The following is a 27,962-nucleotide window of genomic DNA, read 5'->3' as shown; positions in this document are numbered from 1 at the left end:
GATCCGGCTAGCCATGTTACTACACCGATCTTTCACCTGGTCCACGTTCATTTTAATTTCTGCATCTTGTATTATTCAGGGTCGATCCCTGGAGATCGAAGCTATCGAATCGATTTCGATCGTTTGTGCTCGCTGCTTGGGCTGGTGGATGCGTACTACCGTCATCCAAGAAGGCCTCCGTCGCCATACGGGTGGTGCTCTGCGTGCCCAACGCGTGTCTCCTGAGAAATCATTACACTACACAGACTCAAACAGGAAGACGACATGGACAATTCCAGTTGACACGCCGGTGAGCATAACGGCGCAGCTGATTCATATGAATGAGAACATCTTCCCAAATCCGAGACAATTCGTCCCGGAACGATGGTTGGAGAATTTCCGACTCGATTGGTATTTGGTGGCGTTTTCCAAAGGCATGAGAATGTGTGCTGGGTGAATACCTGGTTTCGAATATATATTATGATGCTAATACTGGCAGGACCGGTCTTGCGTATAGGAGTTGTATCTCATTATTGCCGCGGTATTCAGAAAATACGACGTGTATAGCGAAGATGGAAAACAGCCTGCGCTCAAATTATACGACACAGTCAGGGAGAGAGACATGGAGATGGTGGCTGATTTGATTGTTCCTGCGCCTGAAAAGGGCAGCAAGGGAGTGAGACGGGACTCGAGGTCGTTGATGTTATACAGAATTAACGTGAAGCCAATTATGATGCTTATCCTACCCCGCCACGTGAGCGTAAGCACTAACACAACCTATTTATATTTAACCCACCAGAGTCATCTTGAGATAGAAATAACCACACAACTCATCATGGCATTCAAAACCACCCTCATAGTAGCGGCACTAGCCATCATCTATAAAGTATATCTCCACGACTTCGCCACCATTATCCTCGGCATCGGCCGAACCGTCCAGCCCATCCAAGACTTCAACTACGACTGCCACCGTCTCCACCACCCCCTCCTCGAAGGCTGCGAGGATATCTGGCTCGACAAGACTGATCGAAAGCTATATGCATCATGCACGAAAGTCGAAAGCAAAAGAGAATGGTGTCCGTCGGTGAATAAATATAATTTGTCTGCGCCGCGGGGAAGGGACCATATTGCTGTTTTGGACATTGACAACCCCGGAGATGATGGGCTGTATGGAGTGCGGAAGCTGCAGTATGACGGTGAGCTGGACCTGAATGGATTCGATGCGAGGGAGGTAGGCGATAATCGACTTCGGTTCTGGTTGGTTAATCATCGCCCTGCTGTTGGGCCGACGGGGGAGTTGTTGGATGCGAAGAAGGTTGGAGCGAATTCGACGATTGAAATACTCGAATTGGAGAGAGGATCGACGCAGTTGAAGCATATCAAGACGATAGCCAGCGAGGCAATCATCTCGCCGAACAATCTCGTCGTGGATGACGATGGAGTAGGAGTATATGTGACCAACGACCACAACGGCAAAGTCGGAATGTTTCGCGAACTCGAAATGATATTCGGAAATGGAAATGTTGCATACTGCAATTCAGAGACTGGGAAGTGCCACATCGCTGCCGAAAAGGGATTCAACTGTGCGAATGGAATCACCAAACACGAGGGCTTGGTGTATGTCGCCAACTCAGCCAAGGGAAGAGTGACTGTTTATCAACCGGAGAATGGCCAGTTGCATCAGGTTGATCAGATTGATCTGCGCATTCCGATCGACAATTTCTCCGTCGATGCAGATGGTACCATCTTCGTCGCTGCATTCCCAGACTCACTCAGTTTGAGGAAGGCGTTCGAAGAACCATACACAACAAACGTGCCATCAACCATCTACAAAATCACAAAGAGCGGACCAGACTACGAGTTCACCAAAGTCATCGAAGACGCAGCAGGCCAACACCTCCCTGGCTCTACAACCGCCATCCACGATACAGTATCAGACCGTCTCATCCTGAGCGGAGTAGCATCTCCATTCATCACTATTTGTACAAAGAAATAACCTACTATACATATTATACACTCTGCAAAGACCTCATCCCATCCGCAAACAACGCCTTCGCATACGCATGATGGAACCACTCGATATACTCCACCCACAACGTCTCATTCTTCTGCGGATTCACCCGGAAATGATGCAACTCGATCTGTACTTCCTTCGATGCCGGAAGTCGTCTAATCTGGAATCGATGGCAACCAGCGAAATGGAACTCATCTGATCCGAAGCCGTAGTCGACGTAGCTTTTTGTTCCTCCTGGAGAGATGTGTTTGTCGAGGAGTTGGAAGGAGCCGAATAATTTGCTTCCGACTGGAAGGAGATGGGCGGTGGGTATATTAGATTTATTCCAGATTGTGTCTGATGGATTGGGTTTGAATTCTTATTTATTTATTAGTAGGAGTACAGATCATAGATGAAAGTTGGAACGTACTTGTATATCCAGCAGGTAGTAGTCTGTATCCTCCCATACGCAGAACAGTCCTCTCGAATGCAAAGACAAAACCACCAAAGAAGCCACGGGTAAACAATGACAGCACATTCTCATCATTTAGATTGGAAATGGCCGATTCAGGAATGATTTGGGTGACTTTATCTGTTGCGATGACATGATGGCGTGGATTGATAAAGTTGAACGATGGCGATTGGAGGAATTGGCGGCTGACAGGAAGAGAATATGTGGATTGGGAGAGGGAAGAAACGAATGTATTCAGATTGAGTCGACGAGACATCTTGATCAATTGAAGACAATACAGAATACCATTCATAGTGTTGGTGTTTGTTATATAGACTAGATATCGGGAAGTTCCGGGTGAGATGACTCAAGTCATCGGGACTAGGTGGTATTATTCTTTGACAGCATTAGAGTGGAGAAGGATTTCATTCCTTGATGTGAACTAAATAACCTTGGCAGAAGCAAAAAATAGACAAAGCAAAATAAACAGCAAAACTTGGTCGATCACAAAAAGCCCATCCGGCCATGGACGGGATTCATAGGCCCCAATCCGTGATCAACGTGAAGCCTTCTGGATGAAGCCCTGCGCCTCCCAGACAAAACCAGCAATCAGCTCGAGATCCGCTCTGGTGAGCACAAAGTCCTGCTCGACAGCGTTGGCGGGATCTCTCAAGAAGACGCTCCTGAAGGGAATCACCAAGGGATCCCCGACGGTGGTAGTCGTGCCCAGCTGATGAGTGATGGTGATCCGGTGGGTTCGCTCTGCCCGCAACTCGCCCCTACTGTCACTGCGAAGGTCATGGCCACTCCTGCTCGGGCCGGAGTAAGCCTCCCACTGCTCGAAAAGAATCCTGGGCTCATTTCGATTCACGGAAATGACGATGGCCAACTTGACCTGGCCTCTAGACCTGAGTAGCCACCATTGCGCGTCGATGCGGAGTCGACCAAGACCCTCTGAGAGCCCGGCCTCCACGACCACGCTTGGCCACCTGCTGTCTCGTCCTGGGATGTTCTCTCGTGGCTGGTAGGAGGCGTCGGGTTCCTTGGCGTAGGGTGCGTCCTGGACTGTCGCAGAGCCTTCGAGAGCGAGGTGTGCCTGGAGCCCCATGGTAAACAATTGATGCGTAATGAAAGAATCAAGATGCTCGGTGGCCCGTTCGTGAGGTTTTCTGGGAATTTTGACCACCAACTTTCGCAGATCTTCATTGTAGAACAGTCGTATTGCCGGCCCACCAAACTGGCGGGGGTTATTGATCAGCTGTTGGACCACATGGGGCCCAACATAAGAGATCACGATATAGTCGGACTTGGGCTCGCCGCCTTCCTCCAGATGCTTGCGGAGGGCGGATTTGATTGCCTTTACGTTGGAGGCGATGACCTCTGGGGTCCCGGGGGGAAGTTCGGCCAGGAAATCAGGCATTGGATCCGCTTTTGGTACTTCTGGGTTCATGCCGATTCCGACCTTCGAGGGAGGTGATGGAGTGGAGAGCGATGGCGTTGATGTCATGGTTGGTGTTCGTATCGCGGTGTTTAGGCGGCAATTTGCAAATAGATGATCCAATGTCAACGTCAGCAAACCTATGCAAGCATAGAAGGGATGTACCTACTTGAAGAATTGGGAAATCAACCGATGATACGAGATGAGAAGAGGAAATAACTAATCATCTCATCCATGATTTATAGACAAGAATCTTGATAGATTCACCTTGTATACTGCACTGTATTCACTCGACTTCATTCTATTCTGTCACTGATATTGGCTATAACAGTCACTGAAGCAATCTACAATATTAAGATGAATATTAATTCATAGCTGAATAATACATGTATATTTATTGAATAAGATTATCTGACATAACTGATAAAATGTGGAGGTGGAGCTCCATATTCCATTGATGTATAGCTCCACCGAGCACCACAGGAATAAACATCTATATAATAAACAATAAAGTGTAATTAATACCCCCAATCAACAAAATAAAATAAACGAAATAAACCAAATCCGAACACAAAAAACACAGCGACAAACAAAATGGGCTCAATCGGTATCCCCACCTACCAAATCCTCGAACAACCCAGCCAAACTGCCCGCAAGATCAAAATCATCGTCATCGGCGCCGGTGCCAGCGCCATCAATTTCGCCCACGATGTCGACACCAGCACTCTGGATCTCGACTTGGTGATTTACGAAAAGAACCCCGAGATTGGCGGGACCTGGTACGAGAATCGGTATCCGGGGAGTGGGTGTGATATTCCGAGTGTGAATTATCAATTTTCGTGGGCGCCTTGGTCGGAGTGGGAGTCTTTGTATGTCTACCTTGACTGATATGGGTGATGCTAATGGTGTAGTTATTCGAAAGCACCGCAGATACTCCGGTATATGCAGGATGTTGCGGCGAGGAATGGACTGAACAAGTATGTCCGCGTTGGCCATAAAGTGGTTGGAGCTGTGTGGAGTGAGGAAGAGCAGAAATGGCATGTTCGTGTAGAGCATGATGGGGAGGTTATTGAGGATGTCGGAGATATCCTGGTGAATGCCAGTGGTGTTCTCAAGTGAGTTTTCCATATCTTATATGAATTATACTAACAAGATAGTAAATGGAAATGGCCAGCCATTCCAGGCCGAGAATCATTCCAAGGCCCGATGCTGCACAGCGCGCACTGGGACGATAAAATCCAGCTCAAGGGCAAGAAAGTCGCAGTGATTGGGTCTGGATCGTCTGCTGTTCAGATTGTCCCGACCATCCAGCCTGGTGAGTTCTATCCTCTTTATCGATTCATGGCTAATTGGTAGATGTATCCGAGTTGAAATGCTTCATCCGAAGTGCCTCGTGGGTCACAGCGGGATTTGGCCAGCGGTTTGCAGGAAAGGGTGGCTCCAACTTCGACTGTATGCCTTCCACCTATTCTATTCTGATTATATCTAACTATGCAGACACCGAAAAACAAAAGAACATTCTCCGCAACGACCCCAAAAAGTACCTGGCCTACCGCAAGAAGATCGAATCCGAGCTCAACTCTCGATTCCGCTTTATCCTCAACGGGTCTAAAGAACAGGCCGAAGCAAGAGCTGTAAATACCCCATCCTACTATATCAACACTGCTGACAAGTATAGTACGCCGAGAAAGACATGCGCACCAAGCTCGCAACTCGCCCTGAGATAGCAGACCTGATCGTCCCCCAGAACTTTGCCGTTGGATGTCGTCGACCGACTCCTGGCAATGGCTATCTTGAAGCTCTGTGCGAGGACAACGTGGCTGTTGTATCGCAGTCGATTCAAGAAATCACATCCAAGGGCATCAAAACAGCCGATGGAGTCGAGCATGAAGTCGATGTGATCGTCTGCGCTACTGGCTTTGATGTCAGCTGGAGACCGTATTATCCCACCATCGGCCGAGGAGGACGAAGTCTCAGCGAGGAATGGAAGGATATCCCGAGCACTTATCTGTCCATTACCGTGCCTCACTTCCCCAACTATCTCAGTATGCACCCCAATAGCCTTATATGCAGAATATACACTAATAAACAGTCTTCAACGGCCCCTTCGGCCCCTACGGCCACGGCTCCTTCCTCCCCATAACGGAAACCCTCTCGAAGCACTTCCTCCGCATCTTCGAAAAAATGTCCGACGAAGGCATCACCTCCTTTTCGCCCAAGGAAGAAGCCGTCGCCGACTTTGCGGAGCACAGACGCCAATTCATCCCCCGGACCGCGTGGTCGTCGCCGTGTCGTTCGTGGTTCAAGCAGGGGACAATCGACGGGGAAGTCATGATGTGGCCTGGTTCGCGGATTCACTTTTTCGAGACGATGAAGAATGTGCGCTGGGAGGATTACGAGCTGCGGTATACTACGACGAATCGATTTGGGTATTTGGGGAATGGGTTTGCGAGGAGAGAGTTTGATGGGCGGGACTTGTCGTGGTATTTGGGGTTGTTGGAGGGGAAGGATGAGCAGCCTGTATTAGGGGATGAGGAGTTTGAGGAGTTTATGTGTTGTTAGTTATACATAGACAGAGTTATTGTTCAATTGTACTCGATATTTGAAAATGTGATATATCTTTATGCAAAGGAATGTTCAGCATATTACCTCGCAGCGATGGTGGACTGTCTATTCTACAAATATCTAAGAAAAATGAACTTGCAGTCTTTAAAATAGTATCTTTCATTTTCCCCAGCAATATTACATCCCAAGAGGTGTGGGCATCTTCAGTGTCCAGACGACACAATAGAAATACTGACCCTTTTTCCAGCTTACGGCCTTCAGCATAATATGAATACTCTGGGCATTGGTATCCCGAGAAATAGCTAGTCAAATAACTTCATATCTATACTACCTATCTCATATACCCAACTACTCCTGCCTACTATTCTCACTCCAAAAACTCATCCCCGCCTCCATCCTCGCAATCCCATACATAGCAGAACTATCCAACTCCTCCCCAGCATACTCTCTCGCCCTTTCCAGCCTCCCCAGCGCCATCTCCACACTCCCCAGCCTCACATTATGCTCTTTCGCAATCGCCAACGCATGTCCCGTATCCTTACTCGCCAGTCTCGCTGCAAAGCCCGGAGGCGTACCACGGGGAGGCGCATACGCACCGGTGGTGATCCGCTTCGAGTAGCTCTCCAGCACAGGCCCGAACATGTCGGAGATGAATTGTTCGATTTGCGCGGTGCCGAGGCCGGTGCGTTCGGCGAAGACGTGTGTTTCGGAGAGGGTTTGCATTAGGCTTATCACGATTATGTTACTGGGTAGGTTAGTACGTTGTATGTGATTTTGGTGTTGGGGGTGTGGTACCCGGATATCTTGAGTAAACTTGACTTGCGCACATCTTCGCCCATGCTGATGATACTCCGCCCCATGACGTCTATAATGTATGGTCGTGCTATTTCCAGGGCGTTTGCAGGACCGGCCATTACGAAGATGAGTTTCCCTGCTGCTGCCACCGCACTCGCACCGAAGACGGGGGAGGATATAAACACTGCGCCGTGCTGAGCAAGCTTCGCTGATGCAGACGCAGCAGTATCTGGGTGGACGGTGGATGTGTCGACGAAGATTTTGCCAGTTACGGAATCGACGGAGGTTGCTTTTGATATTATCTCGTCGAGGACAGCGTCGTCTGATATCTAGATTGACATAAGTATAGATAGTCAAGAGTAGACGGAGGATGGTACCATGGTGAAGATGATATCCGCCTTTTTGACCACACTTTCAAAATCATCTTCAGGAATCGCTCCGAGCTCTTTCAGTGAATTGCCGCGAGATAATGTGCGGTTGCTGTAGTGGAGGGCGGACAGATTCTGCGATTGAAGGTGTTTTTGCAGATTCGAGGCCATTCCGAGGCCCATGGAGCCGAGGCCATACTAACTGGTCAGTAAGGAATAGCATAGTAGAAGTAGACATACCCAGCCTAGTGTTGGAGACATTTTACAGAATAAAGATAGAATAATTGACAGTAATGATTGACAGAGCGAAAATAATACAATGCGACCATATTTAAACGATACAAGTGGAGGTGGAGCTCCTCACTCCACCTTGATCTCCTCCATCAACTTCTCCATCGCATCTCCAATGCCCCAAACACTCCGAGATTGGCAAATCCGAAAGATAATCTTCATAAACAACGCCTCACTTTCATCCAGACTACTCAATACATCACTATCTCGAGAATACCTCGTCTCGTCCGCTGCGAACCCCACCAACGCCTCCATCAACGCACTAAATATCAACATCGACGGCTCAAACTTCTCCGGCGCTTTATTCTCTGCTTTGATATGCTTGCGTATTTCAGACGTCGCACGCCGTAATACCTGCCAGATCATAAGGAGCATGCGAAAGCTGGCGACCGTCGCCCAGGGTGCTTCTCGCGCCGCAAACCCTAGTTCTTCTACAGCCATAATCCTCGATAATCCCGTTAACAGCTCACTGATAATAGACAACGCCCCGTCATCTTTTGACTTTTGCTGTAATCGAAACGGCGCAGATCGACGCACAGCAACGTAACTCCCCAGCGTGAGATGCGTGGCTGTCGCGAGGCCAGCAACGAGAGATGTATCCACGACACCGCCGATTAAGAGTTCATCGGGTTGACAGAGGCTGACTTTTATAGAGAATGTCATGAGTTCGATTGCATGCCAGAGGAGGGCTTGCGATGGTTTGGGTGGTTGTTGAACCATCTTAGTGACGATGCGAATCGCAGCCATGACTTGTCTGTTTTGAGACTGCGTGAGGATGTGAAAAGCAGATGGATCTGAGAGATTCGGTGGAAGCTGATAATAGCATCGTGTAAAGTCACGAACAAGCTGGTCGAGATTCGTCAACACACACAGCGTTGCGAATGGCGATGCTTGCAATGTGGCCAGTAGCCCTGGACTGGGACATTCAGACATTAATTCCTGCGTCGCCAGCGAGAGCGAGCTCGTCGCCTTTCCTCGTTCTAGATGAAGTTCCCCGTATGGACTTGTACTCGGACCCAGATATTCGTCTGATAATCGCTGCAGCCAGTTATGCGCGTTATTCGCCTCCCATAATGAGCTGGAATACGGCAGTTCCCACCCAAATTCGATTGGCGATATCAGAGGCCGCAGGTTACACGGTGATGATATCTGCGTATCCAAAAAGAGAAGAACATAGAGGGATAACCTCATTGATTCCTCGTTTACATACGCCATCCAGCATTCCTGGAGGGGCTGGGATTCGCTGCGTAATGGGCTTCGTTTGCTTTGTGCGATCCACGATGTGGCGAGGGGGAAGGCAGTGGATTGTTGCAGTACGCCCAGTTCACGGATGGCCTAACGGTCAGCTAAGATCATATATGAGATAGAGGGTCTTACATCAACCAGAGAACGAAGCATCTGCTTGGCCATTTCGTAATGCGATCCATCGCCCAGATATGCGCCGTAGATGATATGCAGCAGCCATGCTTGTATCACCCATGTCTTCCCGAGTTCTTTCCAGTCGGATGAGGTCTATACTGTCAGATCAATAAATAAGTATATGGATGAACATACTAAATTACTCAACTCATCATATCCGTCTTCCCAGGCCTTTCTTCGCCAGTTAGCACAAGTAACCTGTTCCTCTTTCGAGTAGCTCTGCGCTGTATATAAGCTCCCTATAATCGCGGTGATGTTCATAAGTGTCTTTGGTGTTGATGCTGTGGTAAAAGTAGGTCGATGGACGAGTGGAAGAGAGGGATAAAAGTGTTCAAAGAATGATTTAATATACGTGTTTGTTGCTTCAATACTCAACCTTCGTATCATAATCAGCCAGCGCCAATAAAAAGAAGAAGAGGCATACGTAGAATCCACAGACGGCGATCCAACACTCTCAACCGCCGGCATCGGCGCATCAAAGATAGGATTCTCAGGATCAAACGTCAACCCAGGCGAAGGCACAAGCGCAGCAAACATGGACAGCGAATCTTCATTTGGCCATTCAGCCGGGAGGGGATCTTGATCTTGCCGGACTTCCACTTGCACTTGTTGGCGCTGGACAGGTCGACCTTGACATCGCTCCGTATGTCGTTTGCAGACATCCCTGATGGTCAGATTGGATATCATACATTGGAGGGGGTAATACCTTCGAGAGAATCTCGCTTGACATTGTCGACATTCGTATAGTTTGCGAGTCACGCCGCCGTGTCCTGTTCATTAGTATGATGCAGGCATAGATAAAGAGACATACTGGTCTGTTTATGTCGTTCGAGATTCTCCTGCTGGGGTAAGTAACTGCCAGCTTGTTAGAAGATGGACATACACTTCTGGTAAACGACTGATAGCACAATTCACATGAAAACGGGCGATAGGAAGTCATATTTACTGTTGGAGAATGAGGAAAGATACGAAGTTATCGCAAAAGAGGGGAATTGGAGATGATGAGTCAGCACGGGTCAGATGATGTAGATAAAGACATTTTATACAGTATTTATGAGGTATTTATATAAAATGTTTAGATTATTTACATAGTTACAATAGTCTATTTATGATGAGGCCACAGATTGAGCAGTGCAGCTTCGTTCGAGTCGGCATGTCCAGCCTGGAGATACATCTGGTAAACAGTGCCCGTCAGAGGAAGCGAATACTGGAATTCCTTTGCCAGAGATACAATATTGTCCTGTCCATGTCAGAATAAGAATATACGATGGATGAAAAACGAACCAATTTAGCACGACTGTCTGCTATCTTTGCACCAGTCGAGATATCTCCATCGAGCATATTTGCAGCCACTCGTTTGAAAGACTCACTGGACCCAGCAGCAGTGCTGATGATCGACACCAGCTCCTTCAGAGGCAGTTGGATTCTCTGACTCAACGCCAGTGCTTCCACTGCAGCAAAGGTATGGACTATCTCCAGCAGCTCATGGATGGCTTGGATATAAACTGCATTTTCATTCTCTGATGAAGCGCTCACTGACCCGTTTGGACAGAATACTCGCACCAGTCCTGAATCATCTTCCTTTCCATATCCCATCCGAGCACCGAGGAGATAGAATTGTTCAACAACAGAGGATAGAAAGAGGGGGAACTGGTGATTGTGTCCTTCGGCAGTGACGATGCCCTGGTCTCGTCAGCATAGCTCAAACATCATACTATCAACCCACCATGTCCTTGACAAAGATATCCAACGCAGAATACGGCGTCCAGTCATCCGCCAGCATATGCGGCACTCGGTTCTCAAACATCCAACTATTCGCCGCGCTCCCAACAACCCCTTCATAGACAGCCTTCGTATTCAACCCCAGCGTAACCGCAAACCCCATCGCCTCTGCAGCCACCGCAATGTGAATCCCCGCCAGCTGCTGATTGATCAGCTTCACCTTGCTGGCCCAGCCCAGCCCGCCCGGAATTTCGTATAGATGCTGTGACATCGACCTCAACACCGGGTTTGCTCTCTCCAACGCCGTCGCTGCGCCGGAGCTGAGAATCGTCAATGCCCCCTGCGCTGCACGCACCGTGCCCCCCGACACAGGGCAGTCGATCACGCTGACATCCGGCTTGTCGAACTGCGTGCGTAACAATGTCTGCACCTGCGCGGGGAACTCGGGCGGAAACGTCGAGCAAAGGATAATCGTCGCGTTGGATGTTAATCCCCACACGGCGCCAGTGGACTCGGTGAAAAAGGCTGCTTCGGTTTGTTTCGCGTTGGCGACCATTCCAACGACGATTTCGCAGTCTTGTACGCATTCCCGGGGACTCGTGGCGGCGCTGCCACCTTTTGATTTGAGGGTTTCGAGGGCCTTGGGGTTGAGGTCGAATCCTGCTACAGGGAATCCATCTTCGAGGAGGTGCAGGGCCATGCCCATTCCCATTGCCCCTAGTCCGATAAATGCGATGTTTGGCTTTGTCATTTTGTGGTTGATGTTGTCAATGATGATGTTCTTCTTGTTGTGGAAGATGAGGGGTAATATCTGCATCTCGGACCAAAGACCGATGGAGCTCCACCTCCAGATAGAGACATTTTTGATCAGAGCGTGAGTTTATGTAAATGTCATCGTGTCGATAATTTCCTATTTCAGATGACTTTATGTGGACAATCAGACTGATGGATGTTTTAAAGTCGCTCCCTCCATTTATTTACTCCAGTGTCAATTGATGCAGCTCATATGCATTCTATCTGACATGCCTCCAATTATCAACAGTCATGCTGTATACAAGATCAATACATCTCAATCCACACTAATAAATATGACTATCTTGACAAAAGATATCTATCTTCTCCTCTCATCCTCTTATCTGATATCTTCTGATAACTGATACTGGAGCACCGCCTCCGCCTCCACTGAGATACGAGGGTTTCCCCGCAAAGCTTCATAACCATGGATCTGCCACCCCCGCAGTGCTATATCAACCCATGTTCTTCTAGACAGCAATTGTTGAATCAATTAATCAATTAATCAAACAGAATGACAGACAAAAAAGACCAAGAAATCACACGCCAAAACACCGTCGAGCAGGGTGTGATGAAACCACATGAAGCAGATGACACAGATCCAGCTCTCCAATTCGCCAATGAGAGAATCGAATATACTCCAGATGAGGCAAAGAATGTTCTCCGCAAGATTGATCTTGTCCTGATGCCATTGCTGTGCTGGGTGTATATGCTGCAGTTTGCTGATAAAACATCGCTCAATTATGCGTCGTTGATGAATATCCGCGAAGATGCGCACCTGGACCCAAAGTCGCAGCAGTATAGCTGGGTGTCGAGTATTTTCTATGCGGGATATATCTTCTGGGAGTGAGTTCTTCCTTGAATAATGTTCATTCTTTCAATATAGCTTATGATAGATTCCCTACCACATATCTCCTCCGCCGTCTGCCACTCGGCAAATACACATCCATCAACATCACCTTCTGGGGCATTGTGCTTGTCTGCCACTGTGCTGCCCATAACTATGCTGGCCTCCTCTGCGTCCGCTTCTTCCTCGGTGCTTTTGAAGCCACCATCACCCCCGCCTTTGTCCTCTTCACCTCCTCCTGGTACAAGCAAAATGAACAGGCAAAACGCATGGGCTTCTGGCTTTCCTGCAACGGCGTCGCCCTCCTCTGTATCGGCCCCATCGCATACGGTCTCGCAGGCGTTCAGAATGCAGCCATTGCTGTCTGGAAAATCCTCTTCCTCGTGCTCGGCTTACCAACAGTCGTCACAGGGCGGCTATACCTCCGCTACATGCCCGACAACCAAATCAACGCGCACTTTCTCAACCACCGCGAGAAGCTCATCGCCATCGATCGTATTCGCGGCAACTTCCAGGGTATAGGAAGTAGAGTGTGGAAATGGTCTCAGTTCCGGGAGGCACTCCGCGACCCGCGAACATATCTCTACGTGCTGTTCTCGCTGCTCATGAATATCCCAAACGGCGGCATCACTACGTTCGGGTCCATCGTGATTAATTCTTTTGGGTTCTCGTCGAGAATGTCGTTGCTGCTCAACATGCCCACCGGTATCGTGGATATCACCTGCAAACTTCTCTTCACGTATCTGTCTGATAAATTCCTCGACCGTACCTCCTTCGCCTTCCTAGCCATCCTCATCGCCATGACCGGCGGCATCATGATGATCTGCATTCCTCTCTCCGCTAAGGCTGCCTTGCTAATCGGGTACTACTTTATCGGCGCCGCCGGCTCCTCCTGGTGTCTCGTGATGGTCATGATCTCCAACAACACACTCGGCTACACCAAAAAGGCAACCGTTAACGGCCTGCAAATCCTCGCGTACGCAGCGGGCAACTGGATCGGTCCGCAGACTTTCCGCTCCGATCAAGCACCAGAGTATTATAACGGAAAGCTGATGGTGGCGATCATGTACGGTCTTGCTGCGGTGACGCTGATTATGATCCGGTGTGTGAATGTGTGGGAGAATCGGAGGAGAGATCGTCTGCAAGTAAGGGATGGTGATACAGCTGATGGTCAGCCGGTGGGAACAGAGTTTCTGGATTTGACAGACTTTGAGCAGTTGGATTTCCGGTATGTTCTGTAGGAGTCTGTTGCTGGTGGTGTAATTGGCATTCGGAATAAAGTTTGAATGGCCTCATTCTCAACATGCTGTGCAACGTTGCAGATGTGTCTGTACGGAACAAGTAACCTCGTACATCATCGGAAATGCAAAGAGTAGATCTAGGTAAAGAGGGTGCCCGGATTATCATATATATAAACTGTATTCCAAACACGAGTCCATAGAATGAGAAATGAAGAAAGAACAGGCTCATTGAATCCACCCACCATGTCTTCCAAATTCCAATCCCTGACCAACAACATGCCAGCCGTGACCGAACACACCAACACAAACGCCGATATCCGCATCGAAAACTTCATCGGCTACATCAAAGTGCCCCTCGGCCTGGCCGGCCCTCTATCCATCCACCCTCCCAACGGCGAGAAAGAAGAAATCCACGCCCCACTCGCAACAACCGAGGCAGCCTTGATCGCGAGCTGCTGCCGCGGCACCAAAGCATTCAATCTATGCGGTGGCATCCAGTTTGACATTCTGGGCGAGGGAATGGTGCGGGCGCCGCTTTTCCGGTTCCCCAGTCCCCGTGAAGCAATTGCGTTTAGTAGACAAATGGCAGTTGTTGAGCGGATATTTGCGGGGGCGGCGGAGGCGACGAGTCGTCATTTGAGGTTGAAGAAGATTATTCCGCATGTTATTGGGCGCAGGGCGCATCTCTACATCAGCTATTATTCCGGTGACGCGGCGGGACAGAATATGGTGACTATCGCCACGCAGTATGGGTGTGAGCGGATCATGGAGGGTCCGCTCGCTTTGCAGTTGAATATCGAAAAGGCCACATTGGAAGGCCAGATGGCGTCAGATAAGAAGCCGTCGTGGGGGAATGTAAAGCAGCCGCGCGGCGTGGAGGTGATGGCCTGGGGGAGTCTATCGAATGACGTCTGTCAGCGTGTCCTGGGATGCACGACAGCAGAGCTACACCGGTGGCACAATGCGTTTCTAGAAGGAGGAATCCGCAACGGGCAGTTTGGCAGTAACGTGAACACGGCCAATATCGTCGCGGGCATCTTTGTTGCTGCCGGCCAGGATGCGGCCAGCATCGGTGAAGGATGCTGGAGCCATCTTGTCATGGATTATATGCCGGAAACTGAGCGTCTTGTCGTCTCTTTGTATTTCCCTTCTCTCCCGGTGGGCGTTGTCGGTGGGGGCACTTTGTATCCTACCCAAAAGGAGTGTTTGGAGATGATGAAGTGTCGAGGAACCGGAGGGAAGAAACGGTTGGCAGGCATCATAGCTTCGTTTGCGTTGGCGTTGGAGGTCAGCACTGCTGCTGCACTGGCCACGAATACATTCTCGCAGGCGCATCAGAGACTGGCGAGGAAGTCTCGTTTGTAGTGATTGAAAGGTTAATGACTAGCCATCTCAGTCAGAATGGTACTACATCCATATCTTAAGGTTTCGAGGGAGGTCAATATAGAAATGTAACTATGATAACAACCACTAGAAACGATATCAACGAACCATAAGTAAACTATAGCCACCTTACTAGTATGTCTGGATATAATAAACCTACCATGATTAATCTTCATGGAATGGTTATGTCAACATGAATATATAAAAAATCACCTCATTTCTATACCAAATATCTATTCCAGAGCAACAAACTGCCCAATCTCCTCCCTCGCCAGCTGCAGCAACTCGGCAACCTGACTATCCTCATGATAGGCCTCATTATACGTAACCCTCAGCTCCAACTGGTCTGCAAAGGTCTGCAGAACAAAGAAAACAACAGGATTGACAACGTGCAAAACAGTCGAAAACTCCTGCAGCTTAATGTCCCCGTAGTCCCTCTCCAGCCTGCCATCTAGACTGCCAAACGAGCTCAACATGATGGAATTCTCCATCTTATCCATGAGCGGAGTCGCGGTCTTTTTACCCCACGGTGGCATCCGAGACATCATCGTGACCTTATTGTCGAGGAGGTTTGCGTATTCGTCTTTGAATCCCAGGGCTGTGTCGTGTACGTCCTGCTTCAGTGGGACTTGGGCGAACCACATGCCGGTGCGGTAGGCGAACGAGTCGTATGTGGCGATTGCAGGAGAGCCGCGGCAGTGACTACGGCAGTTGAATAGAAGGAAGGCCGTATGGTTGTCTGTTTGTGGTTTGGAAGGGCTGGCTCTCCTGGCGGCGTGTAGCAAGGCCGAGTGGATGAATGGTGTCAGTTTGAGACCACGCGAGCGCACATGCTTGAGGATATTCACAGTGTCGTTGTGGGTGAATCGGATCTTTTGCAGTCTCGATGCGCCAGGGGGAGTATTGCTGCTGTTCTCCTTTGTGGGGAGACGGATTGCCTCTTCTTCTATTGGAGCTGGACATGCAGATTTCTCCTTTTCGTAGGTCTCTGGTGTGCTGTCTGCCTCGGCGGCTAGAGATACCCCCTGAGCGAGATTCTGGATATCCGTTCCAAATGATCGACGGGGTGGTGTAGTCGTCGCGGCCAGCCGACTCAGCTCTTTCAAAAAGTCGTTTGCTAGAATCACAGTCCCCAGCCCATCGGTATAGACATGCGGGAGTCGAATAACGATTCTCTTCTCCCCGGGCAAATATGCCATGATGGGATACTCACAGTGCTCAAGCACCGTGACATTCTCTGCACAGCCTGGTCTTGGATTATGCAGACTATTCCCCTCCATGATAACGAACGTCTCATCGGCCCATTGCTGCAACTCCCCCTCGTCCCTCGGGCTGCGGTAGATAAACCCCTTCCCATCGAATCTCGCACCAAGTAACGGATGCAAGAAGCGGATATTCTTCCACGTCTCCCGGGCTACGGATATCAGAGACGTTGGGTCTCTGTCAAACTCGAGTCTCAGGTTGACGAAAACGTCGAAGTTGCGATAGCCTGGTTGGGCAAATTCTAGGAAAAGGTCTTGGGCAAAGTCCTCGAGTGGATCAATGGGGCGGGTGTATTCGCCGTTTTCTGTGTGGATCCACCGTAAATGATTATTGGGGGAGGGAGGAGGTGTAGATAGATGTCCGGAGACAAGGTTGAGCCTTTGGAGAGAATTGGATTTGGGTGTCATGGTAGGATAGATTTTGGAATAGTCCAGAGTAAGTTGTGTTGGAGGGCAGGGCAGTTTTATATAGAGATGAGAGAATGAAGAAGCAAAAAGAGGTCAAAGACATCGTGACATTACACAACCCAAGCAAGGCATCTTTCCTTCGGGCGTAGCATCCAGAATGGTCCGTCGGACAACAAAGTTGCGCAGCATCAGAAAGTGTGACAGATTCTCGAATTGCGCATATCTGTGACTCTTTCCTGACGGACTCTAGTAAATTTGTAGAAGCCAATTGAACCTCGCTTCACCAGCCCGCATAGATCCCTTGCTTCTGTGAGAGTTGAGCCGAGTCCGGTCTTGATATATGGTAGGAGATGATGTATTCACACAATATGGCCAGTTGTTATCTCCTTGGTTGTCATGATACACTGTCCAACACTGACCGTATTCATTCCTGGCGTAATATACCTGGTGAAAGTTGAAATCCATTGGAGCCCTAATCTAACATCGTATCTTATCTTATCATATTATCGGAGGCTCCTTGGAGGTCCGCGGAGCGCTAGCCGGATACAGTAGGTGTCTCCGCGCCGCTGTTGAGTATAAAGATGACTGGAAATATCTACATTTTCAGCTTCATTCAACTTGTCAAAATCTTTCAAAATGTCCCAAAGAAAGGTGAGTATCTCACTCAAATATAAACATAATAGTTTTCTAACCATCGCAGGCAATCATCATCGGTGGCGGTCCAGCTGGTCTTTCTACCGCCCTCCGTCTCCACCAAACAACAGACATTTCCTGCACCGTCTATGAACTCCGTCCAGAACCTACAACTCTAGGAGGTGCAATTGGTATATTCTCCAATGGCTTGCGATTACTTGACCGCCTCGGAGTGTACGACTCCCTGCTATCCCGTGGTAGCAGTCATTCCAACCTCACCATTCACTCCTTGCAAGGCAGTGTCCTTGGTGAGCAGGAGATAGTGGGCGGAGCGAAAGAGAAGATGGGATTTGGGTACATGCGCATCAAGCGGGTTGACCTGCAGGATGTACTCTTGGAAGCAGTCCACAAAGCAGACATCCCAGTTCACTTCGATAAACGACTTACCACCATCGAAGAGAATCAAGACAGCGTAACAGTGACCTTCTCCGATGGAACGACCGATACCGCAGACATCCTCCTTGGATGTGATGGAATCCATTCTCAAGCTCGACGACTATATGTCGACCCAGCTCAAGTCCCAGAGTACTCCGGCCTCTCTAGTCTATTCTCCATCATCCCGACATCCACCTTGACCAAATCACCAATTCGAGGCATGAACGCAACCCTCACCCAAGAAGGAATGTTCATGGCGACAACCTGCACTGCATCTGACGACGAAATCTACTGGGGGTTCTCGAAACAAGTCCCTCTCCCTGATTCCAACGATACGAGAGATGGATGGGAAGTGCATCGCAAGGAGGAAGTAGAGGGATTCAAGGATAGTTTGCTTGGATTGTTGGAGAATGCACACGGAGAGTGGGCGGCCACATTGAAGGAGATTGTCAGCGAGACCTCTTCCATGCAGTTCTTTCCAGTCTATCGACTGCCATTTGGGGGTGCCTGGTCGAAAGGACGATGTCTTCTTCTCGGAGATGCTGCGCATGCGATGCCACCGCATGCAGGACAGGGCGTGTCAATGGCTTTGGAAGATGCGTTTTTTATCGCGCGTCTTTTAAAGGATCCGTCAGCTTCTGTGGCAGATATTTACGAGAGATTTGACAAGATCAGAAGACCGCGTGTCGATGAACTCGCCCGTCTCGCAGCCCAGAACGCGAAGGTCAGAAAGAACAGCGGACCTTGGGGCTTATGGATGAAGGAATGCGCGATTTGGGCATATATGGGGATTTCTGGGAGAGTCGGGTGGGATAAGTCGACACCAAAGCATTTGTTATATGATATTGAGGAGGCATAGTTGTTACTGGATTCGTGGTAGATATTTGAATTAATTGCATGTTTATATATCTCCGACGGACCCACATCGCACATCATGCGGGGTTTTCTGATCTTCCACATCATCTTTATTCCAACCAACCATGAAGCGAGACAGCAGAGGTGAGCCTGTGATGATGATGGTCCATCGATGGAATAGGCCATTGTCCTGTCTGCTCTGTCGAGAGAAAAAGAGACGATGTGATCGGATTCAGCCGTGCTCAAATTGCAGTCAGCGAAATATCGAATGTGAATATGAATCACATACGGTGGCTGGATTGAACCAGACAGCTACTGCGCAGACAGAACCAGCTACTCTGTAATTCTCCTTTTCTGAGTTTATAGTCAACTATGCTGATTTCCAGGAATGCGGAGGACGTCTTGAATCGACTTCATAAATTGGAAGAAGCTGTTTTCAACCAATCACAGCCGATCCCACAGACGAGGCACGCAGATACCCAGAGTATGACTTTCGAACTATTGATAAACAAAACTAATCAATATAGATGCCACCCCATTCGGTTCTCATCTCCAATCAGCTGTGGATAAACCATCCTTGGATATAGCATATTTAACCCGAAATCTCCCTCCAATCGAACAAGCCAGGGAGTTATTCAGCCATTTTGCCAACACTCTACATGCAACATTCTGTGTCTTTCATATCCCATCAACGCGTAACATAATGGAGGAGGCATATCAAAGAATGATGCTAGGAGGACAGCCCACCTCGACCCGTTTACTGCTACTATTCACCATCTTCGCGGGCGCAGCACTCGCATGGACACCTGAACTGCTAGAAAAGCTGAGATCCACAAAAGACGAAGCGAAAGCAGCTTTTACAGCATACACAAGTCTTGCGATGTCTATATTAGACGATGATTCCCAGCCCGTAACGGCATCGACTGTTGCTCTAGCAGCCATTAGCAATCTGGCCTATCTGATCACCAATTCTGATGGATTTGCTGTGAAAGCCAGTGTTCTTCGCATTCGTTGCTTGTTAATGGCAAGGACCATGCAGATCCACCGTCTCGATACGGTAAAGAGCCAAGAGGAACGAAGGATGAAAGGGTGTAATATAATCGAGATTGAAGTCCAGAGACGCGTGTGGTGGCATATGGTGGCAACTGATTGGTACTTCACCTACCCTTTTTGATAGGTATAATCCATGCTGATTATCTAGGTTGAGTGGGTTCTCAGGAGGACCCCAAGAAGGCTCATATTCATTACAACCTAAACACATGAATGTCAACTATCCAAGCAATGTCGACGACGAGTTCATCACGGAGGCAGCGGTAGAGTATAACCATCCGCTATCTACACCTACAACCATGTCGTCTTTTATCTACCGAATCAAAATGGCAGAAATATGCCGTGAAATCGTCGATGCCATGCCCTCAATTCTCCTCGAATCTCAAGAACCAGAATATGATCTCATCCTCCAACTGGATGATAAATACCGAACCTTTTTCAAGGGCTTGCCAACTTTCTTCCAAGATGACGAAGCCAGCATCAGTCAAAGCAAGAGTATATACGAGAGATACCCTCACCTCCCCCTCCAACGCATCACCATCCACTTTAGCGTCCATACACGTATCTGCCGACTCCATCGACCATACCATCTCGAAGGCACCACGAATCCGAAATACGCCTATTCTCATCAAATGTGTATCCGCTCAGCTCAAAAAGTCCTGGAACTACGACGCGCAATGGATGATGCTAGCGCGAAGGTGGGAATAAAGCCAACGCGGTTCTGGGTAGTCACGCAGCATGTTTTTCTCGCTGCGCTTATCTTAGCTACGGATGTATCATTTAATCCAGATGCAGTCGATGCCGAGGCGAGAAAGGAAAAGGTACTCTCTGCGTATCGGATTCTGGAGAGGTCAAAAGAGGAATCGAGTGTGCTTATGGAGGGGATTCAGCGGAATATGCAAACGCTTATGATGACGCTTCAGAAACAGAGAGCGCAGATTGATTTACAGAGTGGTGAACCTGCTGCTGGTGAGATGGCATCAAATGATGATTCTGAGTTACTTTCAGCTATGAATAGACCATCTGATGCCTTCATCGATACAGACCTGGGAGACTGGGATAACATGTGGTCTGAATTCCTGGCTGTCGCACCGGAACTGGATGCACCTCAGTGGAATTCATTGTTGGATGATATGGATTTTAATTTACCCGATGTGCAATAGTTGGAAGAATAAAGTGAAGATGTTGATTTATAAGAATGTATACTCGGCATTTGAAGTCATCCCGCTTAGCAATCAAGACAATTAATAATGAACCCCGCAATGGAGCACGTCATAAATCGCAAGACAAGATGCAGTATAAGAACGTATAAGAACAGCTCATCCTCATCAATATTTATCAATTATTCCCATTTATATTCATACTCTTCAACATGTCCAAACCACTCGCAATCATCGCCGGCGTTGGCCCTGGCACGGTATTCCTCTCCCTTCCTATAAGTAAAGCCAAACTAACATTCACAGGGCGCCTCCATCGCTCAGAAATTCAGCAAAGCATACTCTGTCGTCCTTCTCGCCCGCAATCCAGCCAATTTCCAAGATGTAGCTGCAAAGATCAACTCGAATGGCGGCGATGCACTGGGCATCAGCGCCGATCTATCCGACTCGGCCAGCGTCAGGTCGGCCTTTGACCAGATCAACCAGAAATACGCAGACTCGCCTCTCGCAGCTGCAGTCTTCAACTCTGGTGGTGGATTCGTGCGAAAGCCATTTTTGGAGTTGACGGAGGAGGAATTCTCACAGGGCTTTGACAGCCAGGGGTATGTCTACTCCTCGCTCCATATAGCTATATCTAACAAAAAATAGGAGAGGAGCATTCAACTTCTCCCAAAAGGTCCTCCCTCTTCTCTTGCAGGGCAAGAATCTTCAACACCCCCCAACCCTTATCTTCACCGGCGCAACAGCCAGCATTAAAGGCTCGGCCAACTTCTCCTCCTTTGCATCTGGCAAATTCGCCCTCCGCGCGTTGGCTCAGTCGCTCGCTCGTGAATTCGGGCCCAAGGGGGTGCATGTCTCGCATGTTATCGTTGACGGGGTGATTGATATCCCCCGCACCAAGGCGTGGAAGTTTGAGGCTGAAGATGCGAAACTTGATCCTGATGCTGTGAGTTCCTACCAGTTCACATGATGTTCTAGATGGATGAGCTAATTGGTGTGTAGATTGCGGAATCGTATTGGCATTTGCATACGCAGCCTCGGACGACGTTTGGATTCGAGCTGGACTTGAGGCCGTATGTTGAGAAATGGTAATTTGTATAGTGGGACACATAATGGATACATGTTGTATCACAATCAATCGAGTTTGCAGTTGTATATTGGTAAATATATACCCGATGATCGGAGTGTATCATGACACTTAGGGCGTGTACCCCACTTGGTATACGAAATTGCCATTGGAACTATGTAAAAATTACCAATAGCGGGATTATATTCATATTCAAACGACGAAGACTTCTACTGTTGCAGCTTCGCAACCAAGTCTGTCCTAGTCCGCAGTTCCTCAATCAGACCAGCAAAGTCTTCATCCCCCCGCCCCGCCCGTTCCTCAAAAACTTCATAATGATCCTTGAGCCACTTTGCATCTTCTCCGGCCTGTCTGAATTAGCAAAGCTCTTAAACAGCAATGTACAGTAGAGAGGAGAGTTTTCTCGCTTACCTTTGGTATCAGAAGCCCCTTTTCTATACCCGTAATGATGTCGCCCAGGATAAACACGGCGCTCAATTCTCGCCCTGTCCGGTCGTCAGTTCCCTTGCGATTAATGATTTGAAACCAAGCGGTATGAATCAACGCAGCCACGCTGCCAAAGTCATCGGTGCTTCTGTCTCCGCCGGTGCGGACGTGAGCCAGGATGCGATTGATAGAACGCTGGGATCTGTCAGTAAATAGTCAAGGTTCGATATCAGATAGATTGACCTCCTTTCCGCCGACGTAATTTGTCTGGCTGTTCGCGTCGATGAAGCGGATATTCACGAATAGACTGGGCGTGGTGAATTTCCTGGCGTGGATGCGTGTAATCTCCTGGGCGAGTTGATCGCGTTCGGATTTTTCCAACGGGATGGAGTGTTCGACTTCGTAGAGAGGCATTTTGTATCTGGTTTATGTGTTGATGATGATTGTTAATAGGCGATTCAGTCGATGCTATATAGAGGCAACCCCGCATTTGGCGATTGGTCAGCTGCTACAACGTCATGGTGCATGCAAGTCGTTGCTTACCAATTGGAAAATGGCCAAGATGCGAAGTCTCCGAGCTTCATCTTCGTAAACGTATCGGGCCGACAGAAGGCTACTCTTAGTGCGGGGTGTTAAGGTTATACTGGATGCCTTGATGTGGTGCATACGGCATCGTGTCATGTCAATGTCCTGAAATTGTACCTAGAATATAGAGTGTATGATTATTTAGAGACATTTTATATTACTTGCTAGTTCTTCTACTGTAAAGTATCCATCTTTGACAAACAATATAGTTGCACTTTTTATAAGGCCACTATATCAATACAATTACTCCCTCACAAGCACACCCCGATACCTCATCTTACCCACCCGAAGAGTCTCCATCGCCTGTCCGATTCCATCCGCAGTGAACGGGAACGTCATAACATTAGGAATGATGTTTTTTCTGGCCGCAAACTCAAGAAGAGTCCGAATACCATGGCGGGATGCCACTAGCGAGCCCTGGATACAGACACCTTGAAAGTCCAACTGTAGCGTTGGAATCGGGGCGGGTTCAAAGGTCGCAGTTAGAGGATAGATGGTGCTGGGTGAATCCATAAGAGGAAGCAAACTGGATAGTCAATTAGCCATCCTCTTTTAACAGAGCATAGATATTGGAATAGTCACTCACAATTGATAATCCATCCCTCCACTTCCACAGAGTAGCAAATGCTTAACGGGCTTAAAGTCCTTTGGTGGCTCTCCCCCAGACCGAAAGACATGATATTCAGAAGCACCGAACTCCATAGCTTCCTGTCCCTTTGATTCGGAGCTGGAAAGAACCACGACATGGCAGCCCATCGCGGATGCAAGTTTAATGGCGACGTGGCCGAGCCCACCAACGCCCATGATACCAACTCGGTCATCAGGACGAATCCCAAAGCGAGTCAAGACCGTCCAGACAGTAGCACCAGCACACATCAGCGGTGCTGCATGGACGGAGTCATACCCATCCGGGATGGGATAGACGCAATTCGCGTCCCACACGGCGCCATCACCAAAGGTTCCGTTGTCGAAGTCATGGAAGCCGTATTGCTTTCTCTTTCTGCAGTACTGATCCCATCCTGTAATGTGCAATTAAAAAAAAAAAATGTAAAGATTAAATTGGTTGACAGTATACTCACCAGTAGCACAGTTATCACAGGCTGCACAAATACTGTGCGTATATCCAAATCCCACCCGGTCTCCAACCTTCACCGACGTGACATTCGAGCCGAGCGCTTTCACAATGCCAACACCTTCGTGTCCGAGAACCTGGCCAGTCTTGAGATAGTGCTCGTCCGTTCCGCAGAGACCAGAATGTGTGGTTTCAATAAAAACCTCATTCGGCCCAAGCGTGTAGGTGGTTTGATCGGTGACAATCTTGCCCTCGGGGGAGCCGCGGAAGACGTTGAATGTGACGCTCATACTGAAGGAGGCTTATATAAAGAACAATAGCGAGAATTATATATTCAGCTGATTTTGAATACTTCTCTCCAGAGCCGTGGTCTGTCGACCTGATTGATATAATGGACTGGGAAACCACCCATCTCCATTTCCACGAAACAATAAACATGACTCTATCGGCAAGTTTCATGGACTTTCGGAGACTTGAATAAGATGAAAAACAACAATCGGGGCTTCAATTCCCCCGTGACAAATAGAACTCCCGCCGATATGTTTTATTCCCATCCAGCCCCTGATCGGACATCGGATATCAACGGGCCACGCCCTACAAGTGACATGTGGACCAGAATAGACAAGACAACACCTGCGAATCGCAGTTTGTCTGGCTAAATTGATAATCAATGTAAATGATCCAGGCCATTGTTGCTTACCAATTGGAAAGTCGCCGGGGGCATACATCTCCAGGCATTTATATGTCGATTACGTTGTATCAGTTACAAACAAGGGGGAGGTCCATTCTCAACGGTATGGCTAGAAAAAAAGATAATGAGCCTATGTGTTCTTTTCCTAAAACCGGAGTTTTCCATGCCAATCAATCCTGACCTCCTCGAGCCCGCTGAAATCCAGGTCATCTGCATTTACCACCTGGATAGTCCATTGCGTGAAAGGCGTCGGTAACGCGTACTCATTGGATGTGTCAATCGCGGTGACCTCTACATGCTTCTTCCCGTCAGTTCCCACACGATATCGGAATTCTCGATGAAGCGGCAAAGTCGTGAAATTGTACACATGGCCGTCTTGCATATCGGCGTATGTCCCGGATGTCGAGATCTCCAGAGAAACCACCAAGTCCCCCAAAACTTTGGGTCTCACCCCGATCAATGCTACATCTAGACCACTGACTCGGAAGTGGGAACCATCTGTGAAGGGACCAGACATATTATCATTTTTGGATACGCGAGGCATGAGGGTGAAGGTGGCGGAGTGGGGACGGATGGGGGAGCCGACTGGCGGAGTGTTCATTCTCAGAGACTGGACCATGTCTGAGAGACAATGAAGTGGAAGCTGGTGGCAGGTCAGATGTGTTAGAAGATGGCAATTGAGGTGGACGGCACTCACTGGGTTGGGAGGGGTTTCGTAGTCAAACGCTGGAAGGAGACATGTTAGCGAAGCATCGCAGTACTGGAAGACTACAACTGACTCTGTAAACCACTGGAATAATTGGATTTGGCATTCTGGATTTCCTCTTCGATCTGAGAAAGATCTGCCTTGTAATCGGCTACGGTCTTGAGGGGATCCACGACGACGCCGCCGTTGGACAGCGTTATGTACTTCTCTGCCCAGATCAGGTTCTGCATACCGATGGCGATGGTCGTACGCAATGCCAGATAGCGATCAAAGAACCTGGCCTGCGCCTTCTCATATGCGTTCTTCTCAGATGTAAGATTCTGAACCAGTTGAGTCAGGCTCTCAATATCTTGTCTGGCGAGATGTTGTTCCAACTTGGCTTGAATATAGCCCTGTCCTGCCTTTATGGCTTCGGCTTGAGTCTGGGCGAGTTGCTTCTCATTAATCGCATGTTTTCGAAGAGCCAGCTGGTATGCATCAGCACCCTCAATACCATGAGACACGGGGAATTCCATCTGGGCGTCTGCTTGAAGTCCCCATTTATCCCATGAGGCAAGCGACTGGATAGCAGCAGAATCGCCATCGGCGCCAGATACCTGTTCTGTGGTTGGCAGATCAAGCTTGGAGCTCCAGTCAAGGCTTTTAAGAGTCTCGATGGACGTCGCCATGGGGGTGTAGAGATTGTACAGCGCTTTGGCGCAGTCCCTCAAGTTCTTCATGGTTTGCGATTGCAACACCTCCTTGACTTTTTTAACATCCTCAATGACTTTCTCAGTCGTCTTGATGTCTCCAGGAATACTGGCCGCTGCTTCTAGGTCGCCTAAGGCGATCTCCGCGATGGCAACTCCAAAGGCTGGTCAAGGCGTAAGAACGATGTATGGAATTTTTAAGGAACTAAGCACTTACTGATGATTGCGATGATAATGATGAATGCTGCCTTCAAGCCTTCCTCCTCTTTCCACTTTTGAACGCCTCTCTCCAGGTCATTCGCAGCATTCTGGAGCACGAATCTGTCCGCTCGAAATGTCGTCTGCGTACGCTTTCGACGCATCCTCATATTTCTCCAGGGCCATTTCCGCCAGAGACTCACTCACCTTGGATCGTTCCCTGGCCTGCTCCAGCATCTGCTCGCCGGCGTTGTGTAGATCACCCTCTAACTGCGACTTATCCTGGAAACAGTCGTACTGCGTCTCGAAAGCAGCTGCTGCATCGATAGAGGCTCGCAATTTTTCCAGGTAAGAATCCACCGAAAGAACAGGAAGATAGTGCATATTCGGCCCTGTCATGGCCTCCGCCGCCAATTGTCGCCCAAGCGCTACAGCTTGAATGTTGAGCAGTGATCCCGGCCCTGTCGTGTTTGGAGCCGTCACCAAAGCGACATGCGAGGCCAGTGACAAGGCAATCGCAGGCTGGCGTCAGAAAAGAACGCTTGAAATAGGCAACTGCGTCTCCAGGAGCTGTTGGAAATAAGGATGCATCCCTGACATCGGGTCGTAGTGCGCGTCATATTCAGCCTTGACTGTGTCTCCTTGTGGGTATAGTAAGACTGCTACATGTTTGCTGCCAACTCCCAGATCGAGCGTAAACACCGTGTCGGAATCTGCGAGAGAAAAGGTAATGTGACCGTCGACTTCGGATGCATGGATGTAGACCGCACATTCCTCCCTGGGAAAGACAAGATGGGTGCTTCCCGATGTGGCCAGAAGCCGAGTGTATAAAAACACTTTCCCGAGCTTTGGCACGTTTAGGGTGGTCATTTCTTCCCTGAATGCGAGGACATCAGCGTAGACGGACAGAGAGGCCAAGTGGTGACTTAGCACTTGGTCTATGTCAAGATAGACATCGCGGATGTTGATTATGATCTGCATAACATTGTCAGTGGCTGGACCAAGGCGAGAACGATATCGCACAACTCACTCGGCCTTCTTTGTCCACGGCTCTGACGAATGGCACCTTCAACACGGCATCCGATGGTGCATATTCTCTTTCCCATTCAGAGGGACCGATAATCCGAGTTGAAAACAACGCCATGTTGCTGTATGCAGCGAAGTTGTTTCGTCTAAGAATTGCCGTCTCAGACTGCGATCGATTCAACTTTTGAATGACAAAAAGTGGCGAGTGAATGCACTTTCTATGAGGGATTTGTCGATAATGGCCAATCTTTACCCCGCACCTGTCATACCACAGACTCAGCTCTCGACAACTAGAGAGCTGAGTGTGGCTCAGCTGAAAAGCAAGTATACGTGGACCTGACAAACAACACGAACAACTCTGGATGAAGAACTGCAGGCGCAACCGAAAGCAGTTATCA

General features: G+C 48.8%; 16 protein-coding genes across 16 annotated transcripts; 7 read left to right on the top strand and 9 right to left on the bottom strand.

Moving 5' to 3' along the window:
- Positions 1-13: 13 nt before the first annotated feature.
- On the top strand, positions 14-1,975 carry ASPWEDRAFT_30462 (uncharacterized protein; the record flags this gene model as incomplete). Its single annotated transcript, XM_040833413.1, has 3 exons — positions 14-423; positions 529-739; positions 779-1,975. 3 exons carry the CDS (start codon positions 14-16, stop codon positions 1,973-1,975), a joined length of 1,818 nt encoding a protein of 605 aa, XP_040687060.1.
- A 190-nt stretch (positions 1,976-2,165) lies between these two features.
- ASPWEDRAFT_620081 (uncharacterized protein) lies at positions 2,166-2,829 on the bottom strand. Its single transcript, XM_040838613.1, has one exon. The coding sequence runs from the start codon at positions 2,734-2,736 to the stop codon at positions 2,356-2,358; it is 381 nt and encodes a 126-aa protein (XP_040687059.1). The 5' UTR covers positions 2,737-2,829; the 3' UTR covers positions 2,166-2,355.
- A 150-nt stretch (positions 2,830-2,979) lies between these two features.
- Positions 2,980-3,930, bottom strand: ASPWEDRAFT_30461 (uncharacterized protein; the record flags this gene model as incomplete). Its single annotated transcript, XM_040833412.1, has 1 exon — positions 2,980-3,930. The coding sequence occupies one exon, from the start codon at positions 3,928-3,930 to the stop codon at positions 2,980-2,982; it is 951 nt and encodes a 316-aa protein (XP_040687058.1).
- Positions 3,931-4,455: 525 nt separating this feature from the next.
- ASPWEDRAFT_160093 (flavin-containing monooxygenase) lies at positions 4,456-6,456 on the top strand (the record flags this gene model as incomplete). Its single annotated transcript, XM_040829777.1, has 7 exons — positions 4,456-4,730; positions 4,773-4,976; positions 5,019-5,176; positions 5,218-5,313; positions 5,359-5,495; positions 5,540-5,906; positions 5,954-6,456. 7 exons carry the CDS (start codon positions 4,456-4,458, stop codon positions 6,421-6,423), a joined length of 1,707 nt encoding a protein of 568 aa, XP_040687057.1. The 3' UTR covers positions 6,424-6,456.
- A 318-nt stretch (positions 6,457-6,774) lies between these two features.
- ASPWEDRAFT_174788 (NAD(P)-dependent oxidoreductase) lies at positions 6,775-7,850 on the bottom strand (the record flags this gene model as incomplete). The annotated part of the gene is made up of 4 exons (XM_040831270.1): positions 6,775-7,171; positions 7,222-7,550; positions 7,599-7,787; positions 7,830-7,850. 4 exons carry the CDS (start codon positions 7,848-7,850, stop codon positions 6,775-6,777), a joined length of 936 nt encoding a protein of 311 aa, XP_040687056.1.
- A 25-nt stretch (positions 7,851-7,875) lies between these two features.
- Positions 7,876-10,235, bottom strand: ASPWEDRAFT_160089 (uncharacterized protein). Its single transcript, XM_040829776.1, has 7 exons — positions 10,183-10,235; positions 10,111-10,138; positions 10,006-10,069; positions 9,724-9,963; positions 9,435-9,675; positions 9,258-9,392; positions 7,876-9,215 (listed from the first exon to the last, which is right to left on the bottom strand). The coding sequence occupies exons 4-7, from the start codon at positions 9,834-9,836 to the stop codon at positions 7,950-7,952; spliced, it is 1,755 nt and encodes a 584-aa protein (XP_040687055.1). The 5' UTR covers positions 9,837-9,963; positions 10,006-10,069; positions 10,111-10,138; positions 10,183-10,235; the 3' UTR covers positions 7,876-7,949.
- A 253-nt stretch (positions 10,236-10,488) lies between these two features.
- Positions 10,489-11,791, bottom strand: ASPWEDRAFT_43439 (uncharacterized protein; the record flags this gene model as incomplete). The annotated part of the gene is made up of 2 exons (XM_040836028.1): positions 11,026-11,791; positions 10,489-10,982 (listed from the first exon to the last, which is right to left on the bottom strand). Exons 1-2 carry the CDS (start codon positions 11,770-11,772, stop codon positions 10,491-10,493), a joined length of 1,239 nt encoding a protein of 412 aa, XP_040687054.1. The 5' UTR covers positions 11,773-11,791.
- Positions 11,792-12,369: 578 nt separating this feature from the next.
- Positions 12,370-14,040, top strand: ASPWEDRAFT_138340 (uncharacterized protein). Its single transcript, XM_040829374.1, has 2 exons — positions 12,370-12,659; positions 12,710-14,040. The coding sequence occupies exons 1-2, from the start codon at positions 12,385-12,387 to the stop codon at positions 13,899-13,901; spliced, it is 1,467 nt and encodes a 488-aa protein (XP_040687053.1). The 5' UTR covers positions 12,370-12,384; the 3' UTR covers positions 13,902-14,040.
- A 104-nt stretch (positions 14,041-14,144) lies between these two features.
- ASPWEDRAFT_174784 (hydroxymethylglutaryl-CoA reductase) lies at positions 14,145-15,266 on the top strand (the record flags this gene model as incomplete). Its single annotated transcript, XM_040831269.1, has 1 exon — positions 14,145-15,266. The coding sequence occupies one exon, from the start codon at positions 14,145-14,147 to the stop codon at positions 15,264-15,266; it is 1,122 nt and encodes a 373-aa protein (XP_040687052.1).
- Positions 15,267-15,517: 251 nt separating this feature from the next.
- On the bottom strand, positions 15,518-16,954 carry ASPWEDRAFT_174783 (uncharacterized protein; the record flags this gene model as incomplete). The annotated part of the gene is made up of 1 exon (XM_040831268.1): positions 15,518-16,954. The coding sequence occupies one exon, from the start codon at positions 16,952-16,954 to the stop codon at positions 15,518-15,520; it is 1,437 nt and encodes a 478-aa protein (XP_040687051.1).
- Positions 16,955-17,590: 636 nt separating this feature from the next.
- ASPWEDRAFT_30453 (FAD-dependent oxidoreductase) lies at positions 17,591-18,881 on the top strand (the record flags this gene model as incomplete). Its single annotated transcript, XM_040833411.1, has 2 exons — positions 17,591-17,605; positions 17,655-18,881. 2 exons carry the CDS (start codon positions 17,591-17,593, stop codon positions 18,879-18,881), a joined length of 1,242 nt encoding a protein of 413 aa, XP_040687050.1.
- Positions 18,882-19,002: 121 nt separating this feature from the next.
- On the top strand, positions 19,003-21,154 carry ASPWEDRAFT_61442 (uncharacterized protein; the record flags this gene model as incomplete). The annotated part of the gene is made up of 4 exons (XM_040838575.1): positions 19,003-19,217; positions 19,264-19,361; positions 19,405-20,029; positions 20,079-21,154. The coding sequence occupies 4 exons, from the start codon at positions 19,003-19,005 to the stop codon at positions 21,088-21,090; spliced, it is 1,950 nt and encodes a 649-aa protein (XP_040687049.1). The 3' UTR covers positions 21,091-21,154.
- A 57-nt stretch (positions 21,155-21,211) lies between these two features.
- On the top strand, positions 21,212-22,363 carry ASPWEDRAFT_619982 (uncharacterized protein). The gene is made up of 4 exons (XM_040838611.1): positions 21,212-21,344; positions 21,391-21,686; positions 21,733-22,030; positions 22,087-22,363. Exons 1-4 carry the CDS (start codon positions 21,300-21,302, stop codon positions 22,174-22,176), a joined length of 729 nt encoding a protein of 242 aa, XP_040687048.1. The 5' UTR covers positions 21,212-21,299; the 3' UTR covers positions 22,177-22,363.
- Positions 22,364-22,380: 17 nt separating this feature from the next.
- Positions 22,381-23,011, bottom strand: ASPWEDRAFT_174779 (uncharacterized protein; the record flags this gene model as incomplete). Its single annotated transcript, XM_040831267.1, has 3 exons — positions 22,381-22,518; positions 22,583-22,792; positions 22,841-23,011. The coding sequence occupies 3 exons, from the start codon at positions 23,009-23,011 to the stop codon at positions 22,381-22,383; spliced, it is 519 nt and encodes a 172-aa protein (XP_040687047.1).
- Positions 23,012-23,345: 334 nt separating this feature from the next.
- ASPWEDRAFT_185755 (NAD(P)-dependent alcohol dehydrogenase) lies at positions 23,346-24,619 on the bottom strand. The gene is made up of 3 exons (XM_040832097.1): positions 24,262-24,619; positions 23,769-24,201; positions 23,346-23,708 (listed from the first exon to the last, which is right to left on the bottom strand). The coding sequence occupies exons 1-3, from the start codon at positions 24,542-24,544 to the stop codon at positions 23,426-23,428; spliced, it is 999 nt and encodes a 332-aa protein (XP_040687046.1). The 5' UTR covers positions 24,545-24,619; the 3' UTR covers positions 23,346-23,425.
- A 471-nt stretch (positions 24,620-25,090) lies between these two features.
- On the bottom strand, positions 25,091-27,682 carry ASPWEDRAFT_30448 (uncharacterized protein; the record flags this gene model as incomplete). The annotated part of the gene is made up of 7 exons (XM_040833410.1): positions 25,091-25,588; positions 25,643-25,671; positions 25,725-26,504; positions 26,558-26,681; positions 26,746-27,060; positions 27,241-27,513; positions 27,569-27,682. The coding sequence occupies 7 exons, from the start codon at positions 27,680-27,682 to the stop codon at positions 25,091-25,093; spliced, it is 2,133 nt and encodes a 710-aa protein (XP_040687045.1).
- Positions 27,683-27,962: the final 280 nt, after the last annotated feature.

The sequence above is a fragment of the Aspergillus wentii genome, assembly GCF_001890725.1.
Source record: "Aspergillus wentii DTO 134E9 unplaced genomic scaffold ASPWEscaffold_6, whole genome shotgun sequence".
NCBI lineage: Eukaryota > Fungi > Ascomycota > Eurotiomycetes > Eurotiales > Aspergillaceae > Aspergillus > Aspergillus wentii.
Note: the sequence above shows the minus strand (reverse complement) of the source record. Positions and strands in the feature narration are given on the sequence as shown.